Raw genomic sequence first — 17,371 nt, forward strand, 5'->3', positions numbered from 1 at the left:
CTTTGGATAATATCTATCTACCAGACTGCTCAAGATGGTCATGATTTGACAGATTCCACCATAAAAACAACAACAACAACAAAAAACATCCAATTGTGCAGCTCCTGAGGTCTTTAGACAAAATGGCTTGAGATTTTTGGCCAAGGGGACAGCAGAACATCACAAAACAAAACAAAGCAAAAAAAAAAAAAAAAATTACAAAACGCAACAATAACAACAAAAAGTAGTCCTTCATGTTTTTTATCATCCTGGGAGGTGAAATAGACATTCATGGCAATAGATGGGCATTCAGCAGTTCCCTTTGCAAATGTTTTGCAGTTTATGTCCAGCCTTCAGCCCTGATCTAGGGAACCCTGTAAGTCACTTTAGTTAATGTCACATTCCTGAAGAACTTCATTCGTGGAGCCTAGTCAGCATTTGCACTGCAGACCACTGGGGAAAGTGTTTAAAATATGCCCAACAGATGCTGTGTGTCACACAAGCAAAACACTACTGGTGAGAAATTTCAGTGAGAATATTTTGCTTAATCAAAACTAAATATATTCTCATAGAAACAATAACTGATACTAATGACCAATTGTTGCATCCTGGGATTGTTTGTGTTAGCTAGCTGAGTCCTGTGTACCCCTGCACTTCCCCTGTGTCGTTCCTCCCCCACCCCCCCCACCCCAGTTTCTGGCCCCATGCTGCTTGCCCTTGGGCTTCCCCCTCTGCCACTCCTGTAACCACTCCCCCGTCCGGCCCCGGGAAATCCCGTGCCGGCCACCCCAATCCACATGATCCCGCTCAGTCCAAGGCTCGGTGCCCACCCCTGCGGCATTCTCTGGTTGGTCGCTGTTGTGGCGTCACCGCCACGGCAGCCGCTCCTATTGGCCGGCAGGCCGTGGATCCTCTCGCCCTGCTCCTCCATAAAATCCTACCCCGCCGGCAGTCAGACGCCATTTTCTCCCATGCGAGTGCCGGGAGCGGTTGCGTCTTTCCATCGAACCGCGCCATGTGACCAATAAACCATTCCTGCCAAGCACGGAGTAAATAGACAAATTCCTTACTTCTTTGCCGGATCCCTAGTGCACGGTAACAGAGGCTGGCCAGCCCACGCGCCCGAGACACGGAGCCGTGTCCAGGAACCTGCGTCAGAAAACCCCGGCAGCACGTAGAAGCTACGCTACAGCCAGACTCCCAAGAGCTGCGTGCATCCGGGGAGAACGAAAGCTAACACCGCAACCAATACTCTATTGTTCACAGCCGCAAAACTTATCTTTCCTTTGACAGATTTTAAAGTAATTAAAAATTCACCAGCTATTTGCTGAGGAAATTTCTGGTGAGGAAACTTTCCCAAAGTAACTAAATTTCACAGTCTAATTTCTTGGTGTTAATGCTATTTACATCCTTCTCCATTGCCACTATTTGGCTACCCCTTCATAAAACAGAAGTGTGTTTGACAGAAATTTTAAAATAGCCTGCTGCAAGGAGCAATTCCATGGAAATTATCACACAGGTGAATATCTGCCTTTCCAGCAATGTGAAGAACCCTGGATTAGTAATTCCATTTGCCTGTGTCATCATACGTGGGCATGTGTATGAATGAGTGTCACTCATCTGAATGGCTCCACACAGTTACTGCCATTTTGCAGATCCTGTGAAAGTTGACTCCTCCACAGATTGAGGTTGAAAGAACTTGGGAAGAAAGCTGCAAGTGTCTAAATACCAGGCAAAGGTGTGTCTTCTGGCAAGTGATGACTAAGATCACCAGGTTTTATTCTTTGTCAGATTAAGTAATTTGAGGAAAGAGGAAGGCTGCCTATTTCTCCTTGGGCCTACTGAAGACTTCAGCACCAATGGACTCTGTATTATCCCTGCCCTTTTAATCATATAATTCCATGTTTATACATGATACAAAACCTACCATCAGAATACAAATACATCATCAGAAAGGCAAGAAGATAAGTCAGATCGAAGCCAACCCTGTTTCTGGGGAGTAGAGATACTCATTGCTCTGCTTATTTTTAGCAAAAGATGGTGGGTAAATCTGAGCTTGCATGTTTTCATTCAATCTGTCCCCAGACACTAACAGATGGTGCTTCCTCATGCCAACCACTAATGTACGTTACATTGGCACTCAGTGTCAGGACATAAAACCCACCAAGTCCCTGCTTAAATCTGCTGATGCCAGGAAATTTGATAATAAACAGCTAGCCAGGGACACAGTCCCAAACTTTTAGTCTACCTCCAAAGTAGCAGAGAAGCTGTACCTGTGCAATGGAGTCAGCTGCTCTGCAACTTGTGGCTATCAACACAGCAAAGGAGGGTCCTGGACAGCAGAAAAAGGGGACTTGAGACTAAGCAGGTATGTATCTAAAGATGGAGGGAGAGCCATCTGCTTCAGGGTAATTAGCTGTGTGCTTAAATCTGGGCTTTGAGAATCCTGACAATTAGGACCTTAATGTTCAAACATCTGAACAAATGACAATTAATATAAATAATTCTAAATATAAATATATGCATATATATGTGCATATATTATCTGGCAGAATTATTTGACTGTTTAGCATTTCTCAGGGCCCCTTGAGCACTGACCATACTAAATTCAGTCTCACGGATCTACTTCTCATGGCTACTAATCCAAAATGATATGGTCACCTGCAAAAGAAAATTCCACAGAACTCCTCTGAGGAGCTCACTCTGTTTTACAGGTCTGTTGTGTTTATTCTTTGAATACAAGCATCCAAAATTCTTCAGCTGTAAAATTCTTGTTCCTTTCCACCAGATGCCTCACTGCCCAGGCTTCTTTCTTGGATTGGTCGAAGCTTGGTATCCACATCTTTTGGAGAGAAATCCAGCCAGGGTTTGATGATGAGAACCAGAATGCCTCTGGTTTGGGGCAGCTGAGATGATTAACCTGAGCCTCCCACCTCTGGGGCAGCCATCCCTGGCAATGAAGACAAATAAAAGGGGTTATTCAGGGACCCAGGCAAACAGAGAAGAAAAGTGCTATGCTATTAGTAAACTGTCAGATCACATCAGTTACACTTTTCTTCCTGCTGCAGGCTCTACTCATGTCCCTGTGGAAGGCCTCCCCTAAGTGTCTGGGACAAGATCAGTCATACTGACGAGTCATGCTTCTGAGTCTCAGATACGGTTTGGCTGCAAATGAGCAGCACCAGCCCGCACAAAATGAAATTACAAGACAAGGAGTTATATTTTCATCATTACATTCTGTTTTCATCTTAAATATGCACACAATTACTGAGATTATTTTTCTAATGGAAAAAAACAAGCCATGAATCTGGCCAGGAGAGTAAACTGGTCTTCATAATTTTATTGACTAGAGAGCCACAAAAGCACAGGGAAGGAATATCTGTATCTAAATACTCTCTACCTTTCCTCTCTACCTTTCCATGGCTGCATTCCTAACTCAAAGAGAGAATATATGTCCAGATTTGCACTGGTCTCAAACAGTCTGGTTAAGTGTAATACTTGCCAGTTTGTAATTCTCATCACTTCAGCTCACCTTAATAACTTCAAAAGTTTTCTCCATCTCCCTTCTACTGGCTGACCATTTAATGCATTGCTCAGACGGGGATCAGTTAAAATACATGTGTCTCCTCAGAAACACATGACCTGGCTTAGAAATTGTTTCTGTGTTTAGTCACCAAATGTGGCCACAGACAATGGCATGTAAATGTACCCACATATATATAGAACCCAACAGTCACAGAGTGCTTAAGACAGATCAGAAGACAAGGGATCTCTAGTTCAGTTCCCTCTTCCAAACAGGTGTAATCATATATAATTGCCTAGGGCAAAACTGATTTTAGTCTTAAAACACTTTCAAGGACAGAGATCCCACAACCTTTCTAGGCAACCTCCTTCCAGATATTCCAGGTCATCTGAAGAATGTCAACATGTTTGGCTACTTTCTGCAACATGAAGAAAATCTCCTCCCTGAACAACTCAAGCCTCTAGCTGAAAATGACCACCAGCTCAGTGGTCAACATCACGTGCTCACACACTGCACTGCAGCACTGTGAGGAACACACATTCTCAACACCTGTTTACATGAAGATGCACCACCCAATGGTACTGGAATACCATGGCCATCAGCTAGCCGGAAATCTGGTAACCAAACTTCCTAGGACAAACCTGACCTTAGTGCCATTTTAAAGCCTCTCTGAGACACAAATTCACACATACCTTTTCTTTCCGTCTGATGTTTTCCCACACTCTGTTACAAACCATGCACTCAAAGGTGTCAATGTAATTGTCCTGGGTGATATCTTGCACTCCCCACTTGCGTTCCTTCATTGCTCTAAGCAGTGTTGGGTTAGAAATGTCTCCTTTCAGTTTCCATTGTAGATAGGACTCATATTCTTCGTCATTTGTATCCAGTGTTTTGATATAGTGGGCCAGATCCCGAGGGTGTGAAAAACTGGATACTAGGATTGCACTCCTGTTACTAGGAAGCCAGTCTACAATGCTGGGAGACCCAAAGTACACTGGCACCACTCCCAGCTTCAGTGGCCGCCAGAGTTTTTCAGTGATGTAATCTTCACAAATAGCATTTTCAAAAGCAAGAATGAACTTGTACTGTGCCAGTATTTTTAAAAAGTTTCCATCATCCATGGCAGCTGGATTTCTGAGATGCTGAGGAAGGTCTCTATTATGCAAGCATTCCCCATAAGAATCTACTTCAATGTGGCACATCAGCTCACGCACATAGCTGTCCCGGTCAGAAGGGGGGTTGCAGTCAGACTGCACGTACACAAGTGGTGCAAGCCTTTTCCTCAGGCTGTTTTTCATCTGCAGTGGGATCATGAACCTCAATGACTTCAGGACCTCTACACCTTCAAGATACTGAGTGGTCAGTGGCAGGTGAGAGTGGCGGCTAAATGTTGCAGTGTGGTTGAATAAGGTGATGGTTGCTTCATGGAAGAGTTTGTAGTTGTTTTTCGGTGACTCTTCATGAAAAAGGGCCCAGTCATGATATTCTTTACGAGGGAGAGGTAAACTGTCTATACTGAAGTCAGTACCTAGACAAAAGCAAACAGTGTTCATCCTGCTCTTATTCGCCATGTGACACTAACTACAATGACACAGAAGTCTAGTTTTAATTTAGTATCAGCACTACAACCATCACATTTCTGACACTGTAAGGCAGTTATTTCAAAGAATGCAATATTTGCAAAGGCACAAGAGCATAATGACAGATAAAACTGAATTTCATAGCAGAAAAATCTAGAGAAGTGGGATCATAGTTAATATTAGAAGTGGTTTCCTTTCATGTCACATTAGTTTAAAGGCCTCTCATTTCAAAGGATCACTAGGAATTCCATATTTTAATGCACTGAAATGAGACTAGTAAGATGTTTCATAATCCCCTGGTTCTCTAAATAGGGGAACAGATGGTATTTCCTCTGTGATGTGAGGAAAATCGTTACTGCAGAACTCAGTTTGGTTCTAGTAATAAATGGATGCTGAAATTAAACTAAACTAAATGGATGCTGAAATCCTGGACAGGATTAAGGAGAAAAAAATAATCACTTAAGTTTTGAAAAGACATTGTACTGTAGAGATTTAGGAAGCCACACTATTAACTTGTCAAAGAGAAAATTAAGAGGTGATGTATCACAGCTGCCTACCAGATACATAAAGAAGTATGTCTTCTGGCAGAAGACAGCTCCTCAAAGTAATGCCAATAGTAGAAGAAGGGCAATGTCTAAACTCTAAAATCAGTCAACTGCAGAAATTGGGAAAATTGTGGTCAAAATCTTAGGACAAACCTAAATGACTTTTCTCAAAGGCTGGTCTGTGCAAAACTAAGTTTTGTAAGTACCAGCTCATTAATGCAACACTTGCCCTCCCTTCATTACTTCTGCACTACACTCTTACAACCAGCCTTACTGCAGATTAAATGCAAACTTGCCCCATTTCTGTCAAGGTACTTCCTCACTGTCCTAGAACCATATCTGTTTTCTACTTAACTAAAGGCACTGAACATACAAAACTTTTAGCTAATATTGTCAAACAAGAGAGGTTCAAAAACTGAAACTAACAGAAGAGCTGGTTTAGAAAATATCACAAATTCTTATCTTCAGATAAACTTCTGTTACAACGTAACCTTTGTGTAATAAATTCCATGGATGATTGCATCTAGGACAGTTGGGAATATAAGGTCTTAAACAAGTTGTGTTCAAACCAACTAAGGAGATGGCCATAAGCAGCAGATTCTGTGGAGGCAGGGTAATGCTTTCTCCATGCCTGCTTCCCTCTTTCACCATAAGACAGAGATGCACAGTCACAAGAAGCAGGGTCAAACAGTGGCCATATCTCTACAGGGGGCTATAGACCACAAACAGCCACAAAGCACCCCAACTGTTGTCAGGAACTCTCCATCTGAAGACTGCACATGCCTTGTACTGTAGCATCAGACACAAAAAATTCCCACCCTGGGAAGAGATCTAGGTGTTCCCATGCCAATTTAAATGTATATAACCCAGCACACTCTTTGTTTTGCAGGCCCCTACCCTCAGTGAATGCAGACTGCAACCATCACTCCTATCATGGACATCAAAATTGCAATGATCAAGAATCATCACTGGATTCATCAGAGGTGGTCTTTTCCTCTTCACTATCAACTTCCTTACCTTTTATCCCTTCCTCCTCTTTTTCTCTTTCTTTTCCTTACATATTTTCTTCATGAGATTTTTATACTTTTATAAGAAAGAATCAGAAAAGCCACATACCTCCTTTGCACTGTAATTAAATTGTTTTGAAATAAACCTGGCTGATACATACACACCAGTCATTCAGAGTTGTTTCACTCTAATTCACCCAAGGGATCTAGTAACAGGAACCTCAGAGGTGGGTCATAACACTATCTCACTCACACTTTTAACTTTTCACTCTCCATTCTCCCCCGACCTCAAACCACTGATGGCAAAAAGAAGGGGGTGCTAGCAGAAGTCTTATGCAGAATACTGATCTAAAAACTAAGATACAAAGAAGATTTTAAAAAATGCCCAGTGGTCCTTGCAGTTATATGAGCCTGCCAAAAGGGCTCCAAAACTGCAGCAGAGATAGAAGTTAGCTGCCAGTAATATAAAAATCTATAGAGCAAGATCCTTCAAGGGCATCAGGTGGTGTTTTTTAAGGCCACTAAACATTGACCTTCTGTCTTCTACTCAGGTCCTAAGTCCTCAGCACTAAAAGGATGAAAAGCTATGCCACTCAATGAAAAATGAAGAAGCAAATATGCTTCTTCTGGTTTTGATGTGTTATCTTGTTTTTGATATGTTATTTTGGGACAGAAGAAGGTGACGAAAACTGCAAGTTAATCAAATTCTTATGGAGAAATTCATGAAGTCTGTCTGGCTTTGAAAACACTTTGTTCTAGGTCATGCCAAGAGAAGCAACAGTGCATACCTACAACCATGAAATGCTGTGGATTGAAATCACTGCACTGCAGCTCGGTCTCTTAGAAGGGTGCTTCCTCTTTCAGGTAGTATTGCAGGGAAAAGGGGGTGAAAACACAGGCAAGAATGGGAGAAAGACAAAAAGGCAAGACATAAAATTTACCAAACTAAGGAGACAGTTAAGTCAGGCAAAGAGAAACTCAAAGAAAAATGCACTATAAAATCTCAGAATCATTTAGGTTGGAAAAGACCTCCAAGATTATCAAGTTCCACCTTTGACCAATCACCGTATTGTCAATTAGATCATAGTGCTTAATGCCATGATCAGTTGTTTCTTGAACAACCCCAGGGATGGTGACTCCACTATCACCCTGGGCAATCCATTCCACTGTTTATCAACACTTTCCATGAAAAAATTTCTCCTGATGTCCAACCTGAACGTTCCCTTTGTTCAGCTTGAGGCCGTGTCCTCTCATCCTGTCACTGTTGCCTGGGAGAAGAAGCCAACCCTCACCTGGCTACAGCCTCTTGTGAGGCAGTTGTAGAGAGTGATAAGCTCCCCCCTGCATCTCCTTTTCTCCAGGCTGAACAACCCCAGCTCCCTCAGCCATCCTCATTGGACTTCCTCTCCAGACCCTTCCCCAGCTCTGATGTCCTTCTCTGGGGCATGCTCCAGCATGTCTTTCTTGAAATAAGGGGCCCAAAAATGGACACAGTACAGATCAGAGAACATCAGAACGACTGAATTTAATACAACACTTAATCAATCTCAGTCCAGCAAGAAGACAAAAAGGATCAAAGGGAAGATAACATCAGCATGGCCCCTATTCCATCAGATGAAGGAAATAAGGAAGCATATGATGGAATTTAAAAAAGCACCAGAAGACTAGAATTATGAGCAATTTCACTTCCTAACTATTAATTTGGAAATCTTTGATACGCAGAAGAGAAAGATATATGATGCTAGGAGAAGTTATGCATTTTAGAAGACATCTTTCATTCAGAAGTTATACTCCAAGGACTCAGTGCTCCAATACAGAACAACTGGACATCCTTCTCTCTTAGGAACAACACCCCTGAGGCTCTGACAGATCCAGCTCATGCCGACTCAGTCACATTGGCAGCTCACGGTAATTACTATACTCTGTGAATTATGTGATGCTGAAAAGGTGGAGTTGGGAATCTCTTCCAAAAGCAGAGACAACGTCTAGCAAGGGGATGCCACATTTCATTTTAAAACAAGACAGCGACACTTGACAAAGTTATCACCTACTCTGAGGCGTAGGTGTAGGCCAGGACAGTGAGCTGGAACAAGCTGCAGAAAAGTTGGTGATCCTAACAAAGCAGTTACGCTGGGAAACATCTACACCCTGTATTTTTGCACCACACTTTTCTTAATCTTTGGATCATTCTTCTCTTGACTAGCTTACTGACCAAGTACTCAGGAAATTATTGCATTTTCTTTGGAAGGTGAAACTGTGCTCTGATCCAGCCTTAGCATGGAAATTCAGATATTCAAGTTTTCACTCAACAGGCTCTTTACAGGGAAAATCTGTAAAAGTAAAATATACCTTTTTGCAGACTCACAGCTCACTGCATCATGGAAGGGGGCAGAGAATGAGAGAAAGAGAGAAAGAAAGAAAAACTCTCTCTCTCTTTTGGTATTGTGAGATTATTTACTGTGGGTTAAAAATAAGTAACCATTTTGCATATTTTGACACTTGTCTTTATAAAGTTCATAGCCATCATCCCTATAAAAAGAAAAAAAAAAAGAAGAAAAGAAAAAAAAAGCTACAGAGAGAGTCTTATGCCCAGTATAAATTGTCTCTTACAAATGTGAGAGTAACCTATGTCCAGAAGCCTGCTAAAAATGAAGAGTAACAATCCCTCTAATACTGAAAAAGACAAATGAAACTACTACCAGAAACCAAAATCACCAGCCTTTACAGCTTTCCTGTGATGCAATCCCGCTTTCTTTGTCTTTAATTGGGTTAGCTTCTCTTCCTTTGCTGTTATTCCTTTGCTTTCATGCTTAATCTCCATATTATCTGACAAAGCTGACCTTCTTGGAGATCTAAAAAGATTAGTGATGAGAAGTTTTTGTTTCATTGCTAACTACCAAGCTTAAGGCCCTTCTTTCCTATATTTCTAGTTCACCTGTATTCAGATTGAGCAAATGAGATTCAGTATCCTGATTTATTTTGTTTTATTTCCAGACAAAATATCTGAACATACCAGTCAGAGAAAAGCAATTTAATTTATTTTTCTACCTAAAACTCAGGTTTTCTTTAAAAAACAACTGTATGGGGGGGAAAGAACAAAGTTGATGAAGTAAGGTCTACTTTTAAATCATTCATCTTTCATGCTCTGTAGACTCACTTTACAGTGTATGTAATGGGAAGTCCCTGGCAGAGCCAGAGCAGCTCAGAAGGTTGCACTAGCTGCTGCTCCCTGTATGGAATTAATAGGTTTCTTTCACTACATTCCATTTAGAGTCTGCTAGCAATTACTTGGCACATGAGGCAGGGGAGTTGCACTGTTACCAGATAGTGCACTATTTTTAGACAAAAGACTTGCACAAGTGCAACAAAGGCCTTGCAGAATCTCTGCTAGGGGTAACAAGCCAGAAGACTCGAAAAAGTTGGTTTGATCTCAGACTGACTTTAAATGCCTTGGCAATGACATGAAACTGTCTTTTCTTCCATGAATAGGGAGTAAATGTGATTGGAAAGCAGTATGAGACAAGGCATCAGTCATATCACAAATGTGCATGGTCACTTTTTAGAGTACTTTTACAGAGCACTCATAATGGTATTCAGCACCAGGTAAAGTTTAATCCAATGAGCTGTATAAATTTCCTGTTCTAAATCATTGCCATCTATAATATTTAATCTCTACGGGGAAAGAACTAAGCAGGAAGAAAAGCTACTTCTTTAAGAACAAATAGATCCTTACCATAGAACAGAAATGCTCTTGTCATCTGATTGTGCTGGTAGGTCTTGTTTATAGTAAAGAAGCAAACATCCTCTCCACACTGACTGAATCTCCCTGACTCTCCAGTCAGGGGAGACCACCAGAGCAGGACAGGATAGTGATTTACATCAGACTCTGTCTTAAAGCTGCTGTGAATTTCTTGCTTCTTAAGCTGAAAAGAATGTCTCTCCCCAGGCTTTAATGGGCTGCTGTGTAAACTGGAGATTACTGAAACCTTATTCTCTGGATTGCCCAGTTCGGTGATAACCTTCAGGAAAATAAACATACACAGCACAACACATCACTGTCATTAGCCAGGACATCTGCTTGCAAACCAGAATTTAAGTATCAAGCACTAAGTCAGTGTGTTACGTTTCTGTCAATCAAATTAGATGCATTTCACTGACTGCAGACATCAGGTCATCTGATGTCAGAACAGCAAAAGCTTTAATTTGAAATTGTAAGGAGAAGGCAGGAAATATATTTCTGTACTGAGATATGACCACATCACGTGCGACTTAACAACACAACTTCTGCTTTCTCCCTGGAAAATGCATAGGGCAGAAAACAGTCCTTCAGTAGCCACGTTTCTTCTGAATATTAGCTGTTAAAAAACCCAGTAAGTTTTTTTAAGTTTATGTGTCCAGCTTTGTCCCCCAGCCTAGTGAGTTCAAACATGTGAAAAGAGGAGGCAATGCTGGATAGAGGCAACACAACATGGCACGGTGTCGCAACATTGCTGAGAAACTCCTCCAGGAGTATTTTATGGAAATACAGAAAGGTATTTTATGGGTTATGTCTGAGTCAGCTATCACCACGAGGCTATCACTGCTAACAGAGTGGCTGCGGCTCCTGGTGAAACACAGACTAGTATGGAAAATGTCTGTCGCCTCTCTCATCTGACAGAATTATGTCCTGCTTTGACAGCAATCTCATACATACCCCACCCCCTTGCCCCTGTACCTGGAGTGTCAGCACAAGGAAAAAGGCAGCTGCAAAGCAGAAGCAAGATGCCCAAAGTATCTTCCTCCTCATTCTAATCATGCTGCACTACCAGGCCTGCCAGAGCAGTTACATCTAGGCATTAAGAAGGTTGCTCATCCAAAGTCTTCACTCTTTGCCGCTGGGTTTTCCCACTTTATCCTTATTGCTCTTCATGGTGACTGCTGCTGAAAAAGAGTAGAGCATCAACACAGACAGCTCCTTCAAAGCTCAGTGGTTAGTTCCATGTCCACCCATAGACTTCTGTAGGTGCCAGAGCCACATTTTCAGACAGGTATCCAGAAAGAAGCCTGCATAAGACAGCACTCTTCCTCACAAAGCCCAGGCACCTACTCCCCCTGTAGTCATCCTGGACATCCTCTCATCTTTGTAGTCAGTGTAAGGAATGCTGATGGCACTGGTTCAGTACAGTGTGAGGGCCACTGCTTTCATGAGTTTCTGATGTCAAGCTATGCTGCTTTTCAGCAGACTCACAAACAGGGAAGCAATGAAAGATTTTCCTTCAATGGGCAATCTGAAAATGCTCCTGGAAAAGGCACACAAGTACCTGGCCTTGGACTTTACCATATTTCAGTCTTCTGGGACTTCTCTTCACAAACATAAAGAATGCTCAAGAAATATGCTCTATGTCCAGTGCATAGAGAAAGTAACCACACGATATACACACAAATCTGTCCACACCTAAACCCAGTTAAATTCAACAAGTACCCCTTTCTGAGTAATCTGCACTTGTGTTGGTCTGCCTCTCTTCAAATAACTTTCCCTTCCCCAATGCTTTTTTTAGCTTTCAGAGAACCCTACTGTTTTCTTGCATGATGGATGTTTCTCTACAAAAATCCCAACTCCTGGCAACAGGAGAAGTTGTAAAAGTCCAGCCAGGTCTTGAAAAATAAAAATAAAGGACGGTAGAAAGATAGGACTGTAGCAACTCCACACAGAGATGTAAAGTTTGAAAATATGGGTGTTCTGAAAACTCAGAGATATGACAATGAAATTTATGCTGGTTTTCCTGCCAGCTTTGCCCCCATCTTAATCTCAATCACAAAGTTCTAAAGCCCTCACAAAGAGGGATGGGTCCCAAACCTACTGCCTGCTGTAGGACTATCACAGTGGTGCTGACAGCTAGAGGAAAAAAATATTCTTTTTCTGCTCCCACTGACACATGAGTTCATCCCTTTCCTCAAACATCAGAAAGGCCTCTTTAGCAAAAGCTGACATGAAACCCTGCTGTGCAATTCTGCTCTGCACAGGCCAGCTGCTTTTGAAGGTCTGTGTGGGTGTGAAAGTGCATGGCTGCCAGTTAAGCACTTCTTAGATCAGGCAGGATTTTCTATAAAGCCTCTGCACCTTCTGTGCCTCCTAAAGTACAGCCAAAAAGGGGCACCGTGAGCGGAAAGGGATGAATTCTGCCCACTGCTGTGTTGGCACACCGGGAGCTGGACAGTATTTTTAACAGTATATATCTTACCAGGCCATTGCATGGCAAAAAGCAAGATTCTGATGATCCACTGAATACTGCCCTAACCCCTGATGATCCACTGAATATTACCCTAACCCCTGCCCTGGTAAAAGAGACTACTCCTGTAGTAATTGTCACATTTTTAGGTTCTAGAGGGGGAACTGACCACAGCATGGGTGTACTCCACCTAGTAACCCAAGGTATCACTGAGCCATGGGTTCATTTTTGCATCTGCCGTGCCCAACATGCAATACTTCTGCCCAGCACTGCGGTGCGTACTTGGACTGGGCCAGGCAAGGCTCTGTCCCGTCCCAGCTCCAGTGGCAAAAGGATGACCTTGCAACGCTTTCCCACCTCTGTCAGGCTGAGCGGAGACCCTGAGGACTTGAGGGAAAGAGGATAAATCACCACCCAGGCTGCCCTGCGGGAGCAGCAGCTCCCTGCAAATGCTTCCAAACTTCCTGCCAGCTCTCCCCGCCGCCTCTCCTTCCAGCTCTGTGTCGCCGCAATTCTACGGGCTCAGCATCCCAGCCAGGGTTTTTCCGGCTCCCTGAAACGCTGCCCCTTCCCTTCCTGAGGCTTTGCGCATCCCGCAGCCCCGGCCCTGCTCCCGCCGTGGGTCAGGCATCCTCCGGCTAGGCGCCCGCCGCCGTACTCACCCCGAGAAACTCGCTCCCGCCTCACCGCCGCCATCCCCCTCTGGCCGGGTCTGAGGGGGTTTGGGGTGTTTTGCTGCTTTTTTTTTTTAACTTTCAGCTAGTGCACCCACTTGGAGCGTTGAGGGGCGGCGGGTGCGGAGCGGGGGCGGTGCGGATGCGCGCCTCCCTCCGCCCAGCCGCGGGGGCGGGGGAAGGGGTCGGCTCGACCCGGGGTCCCCGGGGCCTGCACAGGGAACACAGAGGAGTAATCGCCATGAGAGCGCCATCACTTCCACCCCACCCGACTGCTCTTCTGCAAACCCTCACTGCAAGACCTCACCCAATTCCCAAAATAAATCCGCCCCTGACACTGATTCCTATAGCTGTCTGCATAATAACGCGCTTTGCGGTTTTGTGGGGTTTTTTTTTACAACAGTGCTGGTGTTATCCTGACGGAGCCTTTACACTGATTGCATGAGGCCAGTGGGCAGTCCGAAAGAGAAATGCGTCACGGCAGCTGGGAAGCCCCGAGGAGCTGGGAGACCCGGCCCGCGCTCGCCGAGGGGACGCATCCCTCGTCCATCTGGTGCGGAGCTGCAGCAGGCGTCCCGCACCTGAGACCGTGCCTTGCTTCCACCCTTGCCGAGGCAACCCTGCCGAGCCGTGTGTACCAACCAGGGAACGGTCCTGTCTGCCCCCTCGGGGCTTCCTGAAGCTGGGAAACACTTTGTGCACTTCTTACTGGTTCTGCAAGGTCAGCTCGGCAGATACAGACTTAGGAACCACCCATTATTGTATATGTAATTCGTATATCGCATATATACACATTGGTATTAACACAGAAATACGTGATACCTATACGCTTCTCCATAGGTACTTATATTTATACAGAGACACTTGAAAGTGAAGTATCTGCTGTTTTTAACGCAGACATGGCAGGCAGGGGTGGTTGCAAGGGGCTGATTACATGAGGGAGTGGAGGGAGGAAGAATTCCAGAAGAGGCAGAGAGGACACCTGTGCCTCAACTGAAACGCAGGACTGATAAAAACTGTAGAAATTTTATGCACAACAGCTCATCTCCTTACTCTGAGTGTGTAATGCTGGCAGCCTTCCTGAGAGGATCAGAAGGGCACCCAGCAGGCAACCTGAATCCAGCCCTCTGCAGCAGTGTCCATGACCCTTGCCACACTAGCTCTGCTCCCTTTCCACTAAGCTATTCTTGCCAGTAGCCCCTTTGGAGCAACACACACCTCTTATTGCACATACTGCACCAGTGAGCTCCAATTTCTCTCTGAACTACCAGTCTCCTCCTAAGAAGAAAACTAGCAACTGACAATACAATGCTGGCACATACAGATTTACTTATACTTCGGTATTTGTTTAGTGATTAATCCCAGCTCTTGTCCTATTTGTTGCTTCCTCCCAAAGGTTATAGCTGTTGGAGTAATATTAAGTAGAAGCTTTCAGGCTGGGTTTTTGAAGCTGAATATTATCTTGAATTGTTTACAGATATTCGACATGGAACATGAAGGATCTGTGCTCACTTCTAGTCATGAGGAATGCAGCAAGAATCTCCAAGTATTATTTTGCAAAGCAGATTCATGTGAAAGCAGAATCCTACTTTTGCAGGCCTTATTCAGAGTACCTAGAGTCTGTGAGGACTGAGGTTAGCATGGCACAATGAGTGTGTAGTTCAGTAAATTAAATTGAGTGGTTGGAAATGGATCAGAGAACTGGTATGTTTTATGGAAGGACTTTCTGTGATCCCACTGCATTTCAATCTAGTCTGTAATTTTAAACTTAGTTATATTCCTGGCTTTCACATTTCCTCAGCTGGCAGACTCCTAAATTACTCTCACAAGGACAAAACTTAATTGTAAAATGCTTCATCTTACTTCAACAGGCTTGACTTTTCTCAGTTACTGTCCCTCAAACCTTTTGAAATAATCCACAGATACAATAACCCAGACTTTCAGACTGAAAATACAGAAGTGAGTCCTGAGGGCAGTCCAGAGGGATAATTGTATGATCTGCTGTTTGTCCCATACCATACACAAGCTCTTCTTCGACGAGCTCAATCCAGCGGCTGGCATCAGAGAGCCACTTTTGTTTCTTGTCCTGTTATGCCACTCTGAGGAAATAAGCTCTTATTGCAGGATCTGGTTTGTCTGTAATCCATGTTAAATAGCTGGTAAAGATGATACCAGCATAAGCAATGGCAGGGCCAAATCATCACGTAGGAATTCTGGATGAAAATGACCAAAAAAACACAACTGTTGCTCAAATAGCAGAGCTAATAAACCAGATTTCTTAAAGATCTGCATTTTATGGTGCCCCCTGTCTATGGAGAGCTTATTGGTATCTAAAAAACTTGCAACGCAATATGTCTTTCCATGGGTCAGGAACAGCTTTTCTTTCTGCTTCGTCTCTTACAAATAGGATTTACTGCATTTGAGGTTTCTCTCATTCATATGTACACATTTCCTCTGATCTGTTTTTAATACACTTTGTTTCTTTTTATGTCTTTGTTCTTCCTCTCTATTTTTATTATTCTACACTTTAGAACATTTTTCTTTCTCTTAGGTCCTGCTGAATATCCTTTTAGTCTCTAAATATGCCCATTCTCTTTCTGTTGCATTCGTAATCCTGTTATTCAAAGTAGCCTTTCAGTAGATTTCCCTGGTTTTTATCCTCCACTACATTAGTATAGTCTATATTACTGCAACATCCAGAAGCAGCAACCACACTATCCACTTCAAAGAGTCATTGTACGAACATCCTGGCAGGAACAAAGTAAGTCTTCAGAATAAAATAGGGCAGAAGAAAAGACAGGGAAACAAAAAAAGCACAGAGTTCAAGTGAGTTCCCAAAGGAGACAAAGCTGCTCATTGACACAAGAACCATCTGTGGGCCTGATTCTTCCTTGTCCTGGATCTTGTGTCTCAATTTGCAGCTGTGCATTTATACTCCCTCATTGTCACTGTGGCACCATTCTTTTTTCCATAAAATCACTGTAAAACACATGAAAACACACAACTGCCCTTTCAACTTGAGCACCTCAAAATTAAAGATTTTAACCATTTCCACCACATACGGAATGATTTCTTACCTCCCCGAGAATACAGTACAGATGCAGATGTGTACACAGCCCTTGCTACTGCACATGCTCCGCCTTTCTTAATTCTCTCCGTGCTAATGCATCTCAAAATGCCCCAGATTACAAACCCCTACACTGCATCAGCTGCTCTCTCTAGTCCTAGCTACTTTGTCCTGCTGACCAACAGCACATCAGGGGATCACAGAATCATTTAGATTGGAAAAAAACTCTGAGATTACCCATCTTGTCAGCTAGAACATGGCCCAGTCTGCCCTGGGTAGTCTATTTCAATGTCTAATCACCTTTTCTGGGAAGGAATCCCACCTGATGTCCACCCTGAACCTCTCCTGGTGCAGTTTGAGACTATGTCCTGTGACTGGTTGCCTGGGAGAAGAGGCCGATTCCCACCTGGCTACAGCCTCCTTTCAGGTAATTGAAGAGTGGTAAGGTCATCCCTGACCCTCCTGTTCTCCAGGCTGAACAACCCCAGTTCCTGCTGGGTCTGCTGCTTTCTCCAATTTCTCCCACTCGTTAAAGGCGGCTGTTTCAAAACCTTCTCCAGTTTCACCTTTTTGTAGTGGCCAAATTCCTCTGCCTTGTCCCCTCAGATCGTCTGAAGGCGTCTAAGATGGCGCCAGGCGTTGTTTTCACTCCCCTCTGTGACTCTCCGTGAGGAAACTCGGCGGGCGCTGCCCTGGCGGAGGGAAGGCAGGCACCTTCCCGGCCTGCAACCGCGGCGCGGGACGCGCCACACGAGTCCTCCGCTCCAAGGGAGGCGCTGTCGAGCCG

The 17,371-nt window shown here is 43.8% G+C and overlaps 1 protein-coding gene across 4 annotated transcripts; it reads right to left on the reverse strand.

Annotated features, from left to right (window-relative positions):
• Positions 1-1,801: 1,801 nt before the first annotated feature.
• On the reverse strand, positions 1,802-17,339 carry FUT10 (fucosyltransferase 10). Of its 4 annotated transcripts, none has more exons than XM_054003313.1 (5): positions 17,151-17,339; positions 11,349-11,551; positions 10,368-10,653; positions 4,195-5,030; positions 1,802-2,929 (listed from the first exon to the last, which is right to left on the reverse strand). In XM_054003313.1, the coding sequence occupies exons 2-5, from the start codon at positions 11,427-11,429 to the stop codon at positions 2,705-2,707; spliced, it is 1,428 nt and encodes a 475-aa protein (XP_053859288.1). In that variant the 5' UTR covers positions 11,430-11,551; positions 17,151-17,339; the 3' UTR covers positions 1,802-2,704. The 4 variants fall into 4 exon arrangements, with proteins under 4 accessions (XP_053859288.1, XP_053859290.1, XP_053859287.1 ...); XM_054003315.1 differs by having other exon boundaries at positions 11,349-11,554; XM_054003312.1 differs by lacking the exon at positions 17,151-17,339 and adding an exon at positions 13,506-13,629.
• Positions 17,340-17,371: the final 32 nt, after the last annotated feature.

This window comes from Vidua macroura, chromosome Z, assembly GCF_024509145.1.
Source record: "Vidua macroura isolate BioBank_ID:100142 chromosome Z, ASM2450914v1, whole genome shotgun sequence".
NCBI lineage: Eukaryota > Metazoa > Chordata > Aves > Passeriformes > Viduidae > Vidua > Vidua macroura.